The following is a 15,110-nucleotide window of genomic DNA, read 5'->3' on the forward strand; positions in this document are numbered from 1 at the left end:
AGTGTTAGTCGACGAGGTAAAAGGAAAACCATGCAATTTGGAGGCATGTTTGTGTGGATCATTGTATTCTACTTTTACAACATCTTTCTACCCTTATGCATTTTATAACAAATGCTTTTCAAAGACCAACTCGACCGATCCAAGGCAGCTTGTTCCTTTAATGAAACACGGTCCACGGCCCTGTCTGAATTGGCGGCTATTGCTAGGGCTATTGCTGGATCAGTGCATCATCATGCATTAGAGTATAGAGAGTCCTTAGCAACACACTTAGCAACAGACACAGCCGTAGCTGTAGTCACCTCTTTGAATACAGCCTGAGGGTAGACCGGAAAAAAAGTATTGTGTACTCTTTATATAATAATAATAATAATAATAATATATCTGCTGATTACCAGGGATCGTTACTGTCATAGACCCTTTTGGAAACCACTGCTTCAGCTTTGGATTCGGCTCAGGCTAGCTTAGCCCCGCGGTTGTTTGACAGTTGCATATGCTTTGTGCATGCGCACAGGGATTCATACGAGAAGACGGAGCGTGAAGCCGAATCCAAAGCTGAGGGTTCGAAAAGGGCCATCGAGTTCCAGGAACCAGACGAAGATGGCAGCAACTTGACAAAGGTCTACTTGATCGCCTTGATGAAGACTGTCTCATCTGTCTCTGGGTAGACTGCTGGCAGCATGTCGTACTCTATCCAACCATCAGACTTGACCTCGGCCTCCAATTTCTTTAACCTGTATGTGAGAAAGAAGACAGAGTTGACTTCTACCTATATAATCCTTTATCACGCTGTCTCCATCTTGGTCATGTTCCCCGTTTCCAATAACAGTAATGAATGCTAACATTCAGTGCGCATGGCACCAGACTATTATTTCGTACAGCCTCAGTTTGGTTACAATGAGTTGGAATGGAGTAAAATCATGATGGCCACACCGTGATAAAGGTCTATAGCCCAAGAGCTGTTCGGATTTGGAACAGGCTACCAGTGGCTACAGTCACTGCAACAAATCTGCAAGGGTTCCAACAAGAAGCACTGTCAGCTATACGAGGGATGGAGGTTCCAATCTCTCTCAGGACAAACTGACAATACCACAACTTATAAAGAACAATGTTGACAGCATATAAGCACAGAGCACAAATGGAGTTTGCAACCCACCCTCTCCAGGACAGCAGCAATGCTTTATAACAACTCAAGATTCAAGACATAGTTCGAATGTCAGCTTTTAAAGGCACTGGACACTATTGGTAACTACTCAAAATATTTGTTAGTATAAAAACTTACTTGGTCACGAGTAATGGAGAGCTGTTGATAGTGAGAAACATCTCCCTCTGAAATAATGTAGTTATTGAGAAAGAAGTAAATTCTCACTAAAATATTTGAATTTGATTTCGAGATCTCAGAATTAGATTTTGAGGTCCCGAAATCAAGCATCTGAAAGCACACAACTTTGTGTGACAAGAGTGTTTTTTCTTCCATTATTATCTCGCAACTTTCGACGACCAATTGAGCTCAAATTTTCACAGGTTTGTTATTTTGTGCATATGTTGAGACAATTACCAAAGGTGTCCAGTGTCTTTAAAGAGTTCAAACATATACCTCCTTTTCTCTGCAGTGTTGGCTTTCTTGAGTTCCTTAATCGTCGGGCGTCTGTTAAGCTTCACATTTCCCGATCGACGTCGTGCGGCAATTCTGTTCTTTCTTCCCCTCTTGAGCAACGTATCGTAGAAAATGCTGCGAAGGGCACTCTGGTGATCCTCCCTGTCCTTACTAGAGATCAAAGGCTCTTCCCATTCCAGTGGCATTGGGGTAATCAGGCCCTCACAAATGGCTCCTGTGGAAGTGAAATGTTCAAATAATTGTCACTTTCACAAGAAAATATTAAAAGATTTGTCAGACTGTAAATTAACTATTAAAAATAGTTTATTCTTGTGTTTTAACACTTCAAGGCAATATAATAAAAGAATAAATCACTATTTCCAAATTCGAAAGCGATTCAGAGAGACATATTCTTTCACCCAACTGAACCTGGTTATCTTTTACATACTGATTCAATTTGGATATATCAATTTTTTGATAATGACAAAATATTGACAACAAAAATCTTTAAAAGTGCTGTAACTGGGGCTCAATTTCATAGAGCTGCTGTAAAAGCAGTAAACGTAGCTCAATACAAAATATGAATGCTTACCAGACTACGATCAACAGCCATAACACCATGTCACATGTACTATTCATGACTGGTAACCTGCATCTTTTTGCTAAGCAGAAATGTTAAGCAAAAGTTCCTGCTACAGCAGCTCTATGAAATTGGGCACAGGTAAACTGGCCTATAAACTAGGCAACAAGACCACTGACTTCAACTTACTGTTAGTATCAGACTTGATGGTGTACATGATAGGGTCGTAATTCTTGTCGCGGATCTCTCCAAAGTTGCAGCTGGCTTTCCAAGCATCTGGTTTCGCATCAGTGGCTGGAACATTCTCCATCATTTTTCTTGCTACCTCCTGTTTGAAAACCCCCAGAAGTTTACCCTTTTCCTTTAACAATCCATGGATTGGTGGATTTCTCAATCTCGTTTCGGTGACGATCTGTCCGCCATGACCAACATCATCACAATGACTGCCATCTCTCATATCATCAGCTTCCCTGAGATTTTTATCTCCATTACCAGTAGAGTTCCCTTCTCTATCTTTGTCTTCATCATCCATGAGTTTGGCACCAAGGCTTTCGACATCATTGGAGCAATCATCGTACGAATCACTTTCTTCTTCGTCTTGATCTTTCACGCTTAAAACCAAATCTACAGCGTCAAAGTAACAATCACTATCGACGCTGTCTTTAGCGCTCTTTGAGCTGCTCTTACCCGATGACACAGTACTGTTTATCAAATTTGTCCATGCAAGATTTTTCTTTGATTTTGTTAATTTCAAGGTTTTCTTTTCTTTTGGTTGTCCTCCTTTGGTGTCTTCCTTTGTTTTTAATTTGGTAAACTTTGTGGATTGCGCCAAACTAGAAGTGCCTCCTTGCTCTTTATCTTCAGACTTCCCACCGGATGACAGTTGTTTATTCTTCTTTGTTGATTTTCTATCATTCATTAATTCTGCAACAACTTCTGTTGCTTCCATTGTCTTTAAGGATCTTCTAAAATCACTCTTCTTCGGTGCATTTTTTATTTCTCCTTTGAGGGCTTTCTCTTGTTTTGCTGTTTTACTCTTTGTAGATTTTTTCAAACTACTGGCTTTGCCAATGATGCCTAGATCACCTTGATGGTCAGTGCCGACAGCATCTTCACCGGTATTATCAATTCTTGATTCTCCACAGTTGTCTTCAGAAGTTTTCTCAATGGGACTATTTTGAACATCCACTTGTTTAGTCTTCCTTGCCAGTTTAGTCTTTACCTTTTTACTCTCTGTCTGCGTCTCTGTCTTCTCCAACAGTGTTTTGTTTTTCAACTTCTTAAGCGGTCTGCTCTTGTCTGGTTCACCTTCCTTCCTTTTTCTTAAATCACAACTGTTTTTAACTTGTTTACTCTTTGGTGAATTTCTTTCTTTCCGTTCTCCTTCTTGGGCATTTGTCTTTGTCAATGTCTTCTTTTTGGATTGTCTCGGGCTCTCTATCAGTTTACCATTGTCCACTCTTTCATTGCAGTTGTCCAAACTAAGGTTCTTTTCCATGCTTTCTGTCAGGACAGATTTTATCTTGGATTTGCCCATGTCAGCCATTTCAGGTAGAGTTTTTTGTGTCAACTTTTTATGTGATTTGCTCTTGTACAATAATCCATCGTAATTTCGGGGGTAATCTTGTTCCCTGTCCGATCTATCTTTGTCTTCATCATCCATGAGTTTGCCACCAAGGCTTTCGACATCATTGGAGCAATCATCGTACGAATCACTTTCTTCTTCGTCTTGATCTTTCACGCTTAAAACCAAATCTACAGAGTCAAAGTAACAATCACCATCGTCGCTGTCTTTAGCGCTCTTTGAGCTGCTCTTACCCGATGACACAGTACTGTTCATCAATTTTGTCTTGTACAAAAATCCATCGTAATTTCGGGGGTAATCTTGTTCCCTGTCCGTTCGATCAAGACTCTTTTTGATATTTTTCCTCTGAGGTGGTTTTCCTTTTTTCAAATGTCCATCTTTGGTTTGTTTGTCTGTCGTTAATAGTGTCACCTTTCCGGACTGTTTCAAAGAGCTTGTTTGACTCTTATCATCATGACTACCTTCATCTGATGTCATTATTGCATCATCCCCGTTTTCATTTTCGTCATCACCAAGGCCCTCATCACAGCCATTTAAGCTTTGCTCACTTAAACTCCTTGACTCTCCATGTTGCTCCCCAGATGTCGATTGCTGATGGTTGTTTTTTCCATCTTCTTTTGTGTTCCTCGGTTTTGTCTTTTCCCGAGTAGAAACCCCTCTGTTTTTTACTGTATCCGCTTCAGACAACAATCCGGTCAGTTTCTGTAGATTTTTCCTCTGAGGTGGTTTTCCTTTTTTCAAAAGTCCATCTTTGGTTTGTTTGTCTGTCGTTAATTGTGTCACCTTTCTGGACTGTTTCAAAGAGCTGGTTTGACTCTTATCATCATGACTACCTTCATCTGATGATGTCATTATTGCATCATCCCCGTTTTCATTTTCGTCATCACCAAGGCCCTCATCACAGCCATTTAAGCTTTGCTCACCTAAACTCCTTGACTCTCCATGTTGCTCCCCAGACGTCGATTGCTGATGGTCGTTTTTTCCATCTTCTTTAGTGTTCCTCGATTTTGTCTTTTCCCGAGTAGAAACCCCTCTGTTTTTTACTGTTTCCGCTTCAGACAACAATCCGGTCAGTTTCTGTAGATTTTTCCTCTGAGGTGGTTTTCCTTTTTTCAAAAGTCCATCTTTGGTTTGTTTGTCTGTCGTTAATTGTGTCACCTTTCCGGACTGTTTCAAAGAGCTGGTTTGACTCTTATCATCATGACTACCTTCATTTGATGATGTCATTATTGCATCATCCCTGTTTTCATTTTCGTCATCACCAAGGCCCTCATCACAGCCATTTAAGCTTTGCTCACCTAAACTCCTTGACTCTCCATGTTGCTCCCCAGATGTCGATTGCTGATGGTCGTTTTTTCCATCTTCTTTAGTGTTCCTCGATTTTGTCTTTTCCCGAGTAGAAACCCCTCTGTTTTTTACTGTTTCCGCTTCAGACAACAATCCGGTCAGTTTCTGTAGATTTTTCCTCTGAGGTGGTTTTCCTTTTTTCAAAAGTCCATCTTTGGTTTGTTTGTCTGTCGTTAATTGTGTCACCTTTCCGGACTGTTTCAAAGAGCTGGTTTGACTCTTATCATCATGACTACCTTCATCTGATGATGTCATTATTGCATCATCCCCGTTTTCATTTTCGTCATCACCAAGGCCCTCATCACAGCCATTTAAGCTTTGCTCACCTAAACTCCTTGACTCTCCATGTTGCTCCCCAGACGTCGATTGCTGATGGTCGTTTTTTCCATCTTCTTTAGTGTTCCTCGATTTTGTCTTTTCCCGAGTAGAAACCCCTCTGTTTTTTACTGTTTCCGCTTCAGACAACAATCCGGTCAGTTTCTGTAGATTTTTCCTCTGAGGTGGTTTTCCTTTTTTCAAAAGTCCATCTTTGGTTTGTTTGTCTGTCGTTAATTGTGTCACCTTTCCGGACTGTTTCAAAGAGCTGGTTTGACTCTTATCATCATGACTACCTTCATCTGATGATGTCATTATTGCATCATCCCCGTTTTCATTTTCGTCATCACCAAGGCCCTCATCACAGCCATTTAAGCTTTGCTCACCTAAACTCCTTGACTCTCCATGTTGCTCCCCAGACGTCGATTGCTGATGGTCGTTTTTTCCATCTTCTTTAGTGTTCCTCGATTTTGTCTTTTCCCGAGTAGAAACCCCTTTGTTTTTTACTGTTTCCGCTTCAGACAACAATCCGGTCAGTTTCTGTAGATTTTTCCTCTGAGGTGGTTTTCCTTTTTTCAAAAGTCCATCTTTGGTTTGTTTGTCTGTCGTTAATTGTGTCACCTTTCCGGACTGTTTCAAAGAGCTGGTTTGACTCTTATCATCATGACTACCTTCATCTGATGATGTCATTATTGCATCATCCCCGTTTTCATTTTCGTCATCACCAAGGCCCTCATCACAGCCATTTAAGCTTTGCTCACCTAAACTCCTTGACTCTCCATGTTGCTCCCCAGACGTTGATTGCTGATGGTCGTTTTTTCCATCTTCTTTAGTGTTCCTCGATTTTGTCTTTTCCCGAGTAGAAACCCCTCTGTTTTTTACTGTTTCCGCTTCAGACAACAATCCGGTCAGTTTCTGTAGATTTTTCCTCTGAGGTGGTTTTCCTTTTTTCAAAAGTCCATCTTTGGTTTGTTTGTCTGTCGTTAATTGTGTCACCTTTCCGGACTGTTTCAAAGAGCTGGTTTGACTCTTATCATCATGACTACCTTCATTTGATGATGTCATTATTGCATCATCCCTGTTTTCATTTTCGTCATCACCAAGGCCCTCATCACAGCCATTTAAGCTTTGCTCACCTAAACTCCTTGACTCTCCATGTTGCTCCCCAGATGTCGATTGCTGATGGTCGTTTTTTCCATCTTCTTTAGTGTTCCTCGATTTTGTCTTTTCCCGAGTAGAAACCCCTCTGTTTTTTACTGTTTCCGCTTCAGACAACAATCCGGTCAGTTTCTGTAGATTTTTCCTCTGAGGTGGTTTTCCTTTTTTCAAAAGTCCATCTTTGGTTTGTTTGTCTGTCGTTAATTGTGTCACCTTTCCGGACTGTTTCAAAGAGCTGGTTTGACTCTTATCATCATGACTACCTTCATTTGATGATGTCATTATTGCATCATCCCTGTTTTCATTTTCGTCATCACCAAGGCCCTCATCACAGCCATTTAAGCTTTGCTCACCTAAACTCCTTGACTCTCCATGTTGCTCCCCAGATGTCGATTGCTGATGGTCGTTTTTTCCATCTTCTTTAGTGTTCCTCGATTTTGTCTTTTCCCCAGTAGACACCCCTCTGTTTTTTACTGTTTCCGCTTCAGACAACAATCCGGTCAGTTTCTGTAGATTTTTCGCTTTTCTCTTCACCAATAGTCCACTGTTGTCTGGATCATATTCCAAACTTTCTGTCCGACTAAGACTCTTCTTTGTTTTTGGTCCCTTCGCTGATTTTCTTCCTCTCCGTAATCCAGCTTCGGTGACTTCTTTTGACTGTGTTGCTGTTGTAGTTTTTTGGATGATGCTACATTCACCTGAAACTCCTCTATTTTCATCATCTGTCGAATTCACAATAGTATCATCACTATCTGAGCCACCAATGTCCTCTTCAATGTCCTTGATACCATCTTGCTCAGTTCTGTCAATGTTTGTTTGGCCATCAACATCTTCATCATCACCAAGGTTGTCGTCCTGAACAAGATTATTCTGATCACTGTTAGCATCACCATCTTCAGATTTAGCTGCCCGACTTCTTCTGTTAAGACCGCCTCTTTTGTTACTTCCTTTCTCTTTCCGATACTCATTTGAACTTTGCAGATTGGTTTTACCACAATCTTTTTTAACCTTCGTTGATTTTGTCCGTTTTCCATCACTCCTCTGCTTACGTGTCTTTAACATTTTTTGCTTGACTTGTAACGATCCTTTCATTTCTGATTGTTTTTCTTTTTTTATTTGTGATTTGCTCTTCTTCAACAGTCTATCGTTGAGATCAGCAGGAGAATCATCTGAACTTCCATAATCTGGGATAGTCAGACTTGTGTCATCGCTGTCAGAGCCACCAATGTCTTCAGTCTCATCTTTAAGAATATCTCCCTCCTCTCTGTTTTCTTTAACATGGCCATCAAGATTTTCATCATTATCAAGTTTGTCCTCATCAGTACATTCCTTTCTTTCAACCTGACGTTCGTCGCTAACATCCAGACGAAAAACTTCATCATCATGATCACTCCCGTCCCTATGATCTTTCTCGTCTCTGGCAGTAGATTCAACTGCCTGACCGCTTGGTTCCTGCTGCTTATCCTTAGAATCTATTTCATGATGGCTAGTTTCAAAACCTGTTTCTTTAAAGGCCTTTGATTCTGCTTGTTTCTCCTTTGCTATCATTTTTTTCTCTGCCTGCTGTTTGAAAATCTTCAACATTTTACCCTTGTCAGCCAGTAACCCTGTGGTGTTCAATCGCTTCTTCGATTTCACCTGTTCGGATTTACTCTCGTCATCATCTAAAACAATATTTGAGCTTACTTGCTTTTGTAAGACGCTTTCTTGACTGCCTGAAGAATTTTGATCTGTATCACTATCAGAACCATTTCCACTACTACTGATATCATTCACCCTCTCACCAATGCTGACCTTCAAATGACCAGGCATGCCATGGCTTTCTTTAGGGCTGCCAATTAAGCTTATTTCCTCACTACTTGAAAACAGTTCGTCCAGTATTCTTCTTCGATTCTTTCGGGGCGACATTCTCCTGCCATAGACCTTATTATCAGGTGTATTTCTGTGTTGTCTACCTCTGATCACATCTTCCGGTATTAAATTTTCACTCTGACTGTCATCGGTTATGTCAAACTCATTAGCATCGCTGTAACAATCACTCTCTGGGTCGTCTTTCAACCTAGACTCAGTTGCTTGATCAAGGATGAAGGGATTTCCATAATCTCCATCATCAAGTTCTTCGCTCCATTCTTCCCGAGTGTCAATACTAGAAAGAACATCATCTTCATCACACTCACTGGCAGAAGTTCCAACTATGGTGTGGTCATTATCTCCCTTGTCACTGATGCTACCTTCTTCAGCACTACTCTCATCATTATCAATGAACTCTTCCACCTCTAAGAGTTCAAGGCTGCAGTCACTGCCACTACCATCTGCAAAAAGATCTTGATTCTCTTCGTCACTTTCTCGATCACCCAAGCCATCATGGCCTAGAGAAACACTAATGTTAACTTCTTGTGCACTATTCTCATAATTATCGATGTACTCTTCAACCTCTATGTGTTCAATGCTGCAGTCACTACCACTACCATCTTCAACAACACCTTGACCCTCTTTGTGATCAACATAGTCAGCACCCTCGCTCCCACCATCCAGGATACGTCTGTATTGTTTTCTGTTTATCTGCTGAGTGCCAACAAGCATTTCACCATCGTCAATTTTCCGATCGCCCAATCCCTCATCACTGTCAGAATCATCAGTCATGTTGATAAACCTTTGTGCAGCTGCCCTAGCTCTGCCTACATCCGAATCGCTGTCTCCACTACTCGAGAACAACTCCTGTGGTACTCTCTTTCCGATGGGGCGTCTGCCACAATGCCTAGAGAACTTCATAAAATTCAAGGGAATCACTTTCGGTAAGATTTCACCAGGTGCCGGCGGAGGTTTCATCAGCTGAAGGACAGGAGAGAGACAGTGGGACTTGGGTATGGCGAGTTCTTCGGAGGAGGACTTACTCCAAGAGTCTGTCTGCTTTGTGGAATCGGACGACCCTGCAGACTTGATTCTTCTTCGATGACTTTGTCTTCGCAGAAGAGGGGTGGGCTTTTGGGGGGACCGGCTCTGAGTAGATACATTCATTATGGACTCAATGAAGCTTTTGAGAGTATCTGAATATTCTGTTTCTTTTCTTGGTGACTGAAAGGGCTTTGAGGTACTTGGTTTCACCAATTGAGTGACAGTAGAGAGACATTGGGACTTGAGTGTAGCAGCTTCTTCAGAGTCCATCTGCCCCAGTGAATCGGAAGACTCTGAAGACTCGATTCTTCTTCGATGACTTTGTCTTCGCAGAAGAGGGGTGGGCTTTGGAGGAGACTTGCTACGAGTAGCCTGTACATGCTTTAAAGACTCAAAGAACCGTTTGAGAACATCCGTTTCTTTTCCTGGTAGCTGGGAGGGCTTTGAAAAGTTCTTGCTATCACTACATACATCCAGTAAAGAATCCATGAAGTTTTTGATTACTGTTACTGGTTCAACTTTTTGGTCCGAGGGAGTTGTCATTGTTGAGCATCCATCAGGAGGAATTTGGCTCGCAAAGGATGGTGTTTCATGCACTGTCTGAGTTTGGGTTTCATGAAAGTCTGTTTGACACGACTGGCTGTGTAAAGATGAGTGGGTTGAGGCCCTTATGTGTTCTGACTCGAGCTTGTCTGGTTTTAACACAACAGGTGAAACCTGGACACCAATGCTGACATTTCCCAATGTCTGGATGCCCTCGCTTGCTGTAGATGGGATTTCCAATGATGGTGGGCATTTGCATTCTGAGCAAGAACACAACACACATGTTGGCCCTGCTTCAGCTCCCTGCTGTTTTGGTGTTTCAAAGTCACTGCCATTTTCTACAGGGGCCTTGTTGATGGCAACTTCTTGTTCTGTTTGCACGTAAGGAACCTTTGATTGCGTTTGGCAGTGTTTTTCAACAGAAGTTTCATTTGGATTTGATAGTGGTGCGGACAGTTTGATGTCTTGGGACTTTACTGTATGTAAATCCTCTTTAGGACTCATTTTTCCCGGAGTGACATCAAGCTCCCCAATACTTTCTCTGTATTTTCGTTTCAGACTGATGCGTCGCCGTCTCTTTTGCTCATGACAAGCAATCTTTGCTTTCGCCAGTCTTGCAGAAAGTCTAGATCTTTTTGAAGTTGAAAGCTCTTCAAGTAGATCTGAAAGAGTAATACTTAAACTTGAATCAGCTGTCGAGAATATTTGGGGTGTTTGTTGTTGATAAAGCGCTCCAACTCCTTCAACTCCTGGCTGATTTTTAGACTGAACCATGATTTCTGCTTCTTCCAAAGATGTACCAGATGCCGGGATGTTTTGCTTACACTTTTTTGTCTGGACCTTCGGGGTGCTGACTCGATGTAACCATGACGACTTAGGTGTTTCGAACCTATTCAAGTCGGTGCTAGTTCTTTGTGGTTCTGCAAGATGCTCAGTTGACAATACGCCAACAGATGTTGAACTATCCACTGGTGCTGCAGTTTTCCCAGATTTACTTCTTCCTTTGGTTTTCCTAGAATGAGAAACTGTGGAGTGTCCAGAGCTTTCAAGACCTTTCTTTCTGTGGCTTTTTTTCTTCAGTCTCTTGGCATTGGTTGGTGCCAATTCTGTCATGACTCGTTTCTGCCCTTTTACGAGAGGATTATCAGGTACTTTGAGTGGATCGAGAGTTGAACTTTCAAATACCTGCTCTTGATCAGTTTGTTTTGAATTGCGGATAGATTTGACAGAGGCAAAGGAATCCCCTTCAATGATCTCTACGATTTCAGCTGTGCCTTCCTGAGAACTCACAAGACTCGGCGTTCCCTTTTGAATCAGGCCGCTTTTTCTTCTGTGCCTCCCTCGCCTCTTGATACTCAAGGAATTATCTGCCACAATAACATCTTTGGACACACTCTTTTCGGTTTGATTGCCATCCCCTGATTGAACTGGCTCATCTATCCCATTAATAAGGCGTCGTCTCTTCAATCTTTTCTTGGGGCTTGGAGTTGACTGATCTGAGTTTGAGTTTTGACAGTGCCTCAGTGGCGATATACTATGAATCCTCATCAGTCCGTCATCGTCAACGTTTTGCCAAAAGTCTGCGCTCAAATTCGAAAAGACAGGTTGGCTTTCCCTTGCTGGCTTTGTTGGGGTTTTTAAAACGGTTTGCATTGTTGGAGTGTTTTTTGCGTTGCAAGGCATTTTTTGTAATAATGCAGAGTCGAAATGGTCAAAATTCAAACTGTTCAAACCAAGTGGTTTCTCCACGCAGCACAATATCCCATTCTGTATGATGGTTGACACGGGCTGGCTGGCACAAGCCTAAACTGAAGCTCAAAGATATTGATTCAATTCTGCACCTAATGAAAAGATAAAACAAATCACACCAATTTAAAACAAAGGCAGCACTTTTTTTTAAATCCAAACTGATCAAGTGTTCAGCAATCAGTCTAGTCAAACAGAATGAATCAAGGGCTCATGGGTTGGAGAGGTTATTTGTAACACACTTGTAAGCCAAATGCTAGTAAAAACATGGATCGAGATCAAAATTCTCTCATGTTGTCTAGTCTCGGATAAAGACCCTCCTTGATACCCAACCATGGCCCAAGAGGGCGCGCTTACCTTAGTCCGCAATTACAAGGTCTGGGGCCTTTCTCAAAGCTCCGCTTGGGGTCCGGCTCAGGCTTAGGCTCCGCGTGTTGTGTACGCAGCTTGCATTTAACCTTCATTTAATCCACTCAGCAACTTCTGGCAAAGCATCTGCAACTTCTGAAGCATCAGTTAGATCATGATCAGTAACTTTTATGATGCAGATTGTTGCAGACGGTTTTTCAAAAAAAGGAAAAGATTTTGATATCAGACGTGCTGGGGCCAGGGATATGGAGTGGATGGACCGATTCCATGACTAGAGTAGAGTTACCAGCGAGGGGGGGACTTTTAAAGTTTTGTCATCATAAAAAAATGAGTTATAGCAATCGCACAACAACGGTAAATAGCATTCTCCAAAGGCCCACACTTCGTGTATCACAACTTATATATAAAATAACAAACCTGTGAAAATTTAGGCTCAATCGGTAATCGGAGTCGAAAGAAAATCACAGGAAAACCCACCCTTGTTTCCGCACGTTTCGCCGTGTCATGACATGTGTTTAAAACAAATCCATAATTCTCTTTATCGAGAATTGATAATTGTTTAAATGTTTTCTCAAAAAGTAAAGCATTTCATGGATTAATATTTCAAGGGAAGTCTTTCACCATTACCTTCTGTAAACCCTGTCAATTATTTGTAAATCTGTGAACTTTTAATTTTTGTTCTGTTCCGAAAGTGTCCACTGGCTTTAAAGCAGAACAACTTTGTTTGTAACAAAAAACAATGCTCTTCATAACCAGGGTCGTCTATTTGGATTACATAAACCCTCACACCATAAACCCTCACAAGTGTTTTCTTTTTTAAGTGAATAAGAATCTTTCTTAGTTTAGTTGCGAACATCGTTCGCAACCCTCCAGGGGGTCCAGATCTACTCCTAGAACTATTTCGGTTTCGTCCGGCTATCGTCTCCCGAGGGAGACGATAGCCGGACGAAACCGAAATAGTTCTAGTAGTCCAGATCCATCCATGGTCATTGGATGGGACCATGAGTGACATTGACAACGACATCTTTCAATTACAAATTGTGTTTACTTACAGCATGGGTGTTAATTTATCCAAATACCGTGTTCTTTACCTTTTTTCCCAGAGCTCAAACGTCCATCTTTCGAGAAATAGAACAAGTTGTTGGCTTCAATCAAAAAGTGCAGTAGACTCAAAACCATGCACGTTATCATCCTTTTTCCCATATGTCAAGAAAGCACGCAGCGCGCTTGTATTTTGCAATAACAGATCGTACCCACAGCAGGACCGAGGTTGACATTGTGGATCTGTATCACGTGTCTGTCAGGTGGTTTGTTTTATTTCCAAATTGCGCAGGCTGTAGTTACGCGAGCAAACTACAGATGCGCGCACTAACTCAAATTGCAACATGCATGCAGAATCCAAAATACCTGTACGGGGGGGGGGGGGGCGGGATCGTTTAAGGGGTACATTTAAGGGGTAGATTAAATAACAAATGTTCACTTTGAACATTTTATATATTATTTTAGCAACGCTGAAAACCCCAGCACTTCACACAGGGCCCAATTTCATAGAGCTGCTAGCTAAGCACAAAAAATTGCTAAGATGAAATTTCTAGCTTGATAAAAACAGGATAACCAGCCAAATTTCCCACGTGATTTTCAGGATAAGCAAACAACAGCTGATTACCAGTAAACAAGCAATATGCAACAAATGGAAACTTAGTCGATATAATGCTGTTTATGAAAAAAGGCATTTCATGCTTAGCAAATTTTGGTGCTTAGCAGCTTTATGAAATTGGGCCCTGTGAGCGCCCATGACATTTATTTGGCTTTATACTTAAACATGGAGGCCTGTAGACGGAGGTTGGAATCACGTTTAGGCCATGTCCATCGATCCTTGTCTATCTCTCGATCATTAAGTTAAAAAGATCAAGGGGCCAATTTCATAGAGCTGCTTATTTATAAGCAAGAAAATAGCTTGCTTATTTTTCACTGGCAAAATTGTCATGCCATATACATTGATTGAGACTGGTATTTAGCTGTTGTTTACTTAGCATAACAATTGAGTGGAGTCTTGGCCATATTGGCCGCGGTTATCTGATTTTACTAAGCATTTTTTTGCTTGAGCAAAATTTTGTGCTTAAGCAGCTGTATGAAATTGGGCCCTGCTGAGAAGCACCCGGATATCCCTAACAACTACATCTATAGGCTACAGCTGAGCATCTGTCTTCCCCTGGAATACGACAAAGATAACTTGTCTGCGCTTCAGATCAAAATTGGCTGGAAGCAGACGCGCTACTCCTTCATTCTTTCACACTTGTGAACTAACAAAACAACACAACACTTCTTGAAACTCTTCATAAAATAAATATAAATTGGTTTTTATTCAAACTACATGTTTGTAGTAATTTAGTACAATGGTATAGTTGGGTCAGTGGGCATAAATCTGTACAACAAATAATATTCACAAATTAAGGCAAACTAAAGTTCTTTTGATTCTACTAGAAGGGACAAACCGAAGCTGTCTGGATTTCGAAACATGTATATCAATGCAACGTCAAAAAAACATATGTACAGGAGAGTTATTGCATATAAAAAATTAATCGCATTTAGTGTTAGTCTCAGAAAAAGTGTCAAAAACTTTCACTTTGTGACGAGATGAATTTATTTCACATCACACCAATACTATAACTTTGTCAGACAGTTTTAGGGCAAGTGTTGGAAAGAGCTGCATGCTTGTGAACTTTAAAAGACAATACCGGGGGTGAAATAAGTCTATCAACCAATAAATATATGCGCAGCCACAACAACAACAAATTAAAAAACCAATCCATTATAATACGCTATTATGCATTCATCCATTACAACAGCAGATGGTGCTCAAAAGTTGACACTTAAAAACTCAATAGACAAAAGGTTTGGATGACATATCATAATGATGAAAGAATAGTACATAAATGCACTGTTTATGATGTAGGCCATGTTGAGTTTGAATAGTG

At 41.1% G+C, this 15,110-nt stretch overlaps 1 protein-coding gene across 2 annotated transcripts; it reads right to left on the reverse strand.

Annotated features, from left to right (window-relative positions):
* Positions 1 to 346: 346 nt before the first annotated feature.
* LOC139938393 (uncharacterized) lies at positions 347 to 13,296 on the reverse strand. 2 transcript variants are annotated; one of them, XM_071933894.1, is made up of 5 exons: positions 13,224 to 13,296; positions 12,121 to 12,267; positions 2,364 to 11,858; positions 1,595 to 1,829; positions 347 to 731 (listed from the first exon to the last, which is right to left on the reverse strand). In XM_071933894.1, exons 3-5 carry the CDS (start codon positions 11,698 to 11,700, stop codon positions 620 to 622), a joined length of 9,684 nt encoding a protein of 3,227 aa, XP_071789995.1. In that variant the 5' UTR covers positions 11,701 to 11,858; positions 12,121 to 12,267; positions 13,224 to 13,296; the 3' UTR covers positions 347 to 619. The 2 variants fall into 2 exon arrangements, with proteins under 2 accessions (XP_071789995.1, XP_071789996.1); XM_071933895.1 differs by lacking the exon at positions 12,121 to 12,267 and having other exon boundaries at positions 13,224 to 13,294.
* Positions 13,297 to 15,110: the final 1,814 nt, after the last annotated feature.

This window comes from Asterias amurensis, chromosome 6 (assembly GCF_032118995.1).
Source record: "Asterias amurensis chromosome 6, ASM3211899v1".
NCBI lineage: Eukaryota > Metazoa > Echinodermata > Asteroidea > Forcipulatida > Asteriidae > Asterias > Asterias amurensis.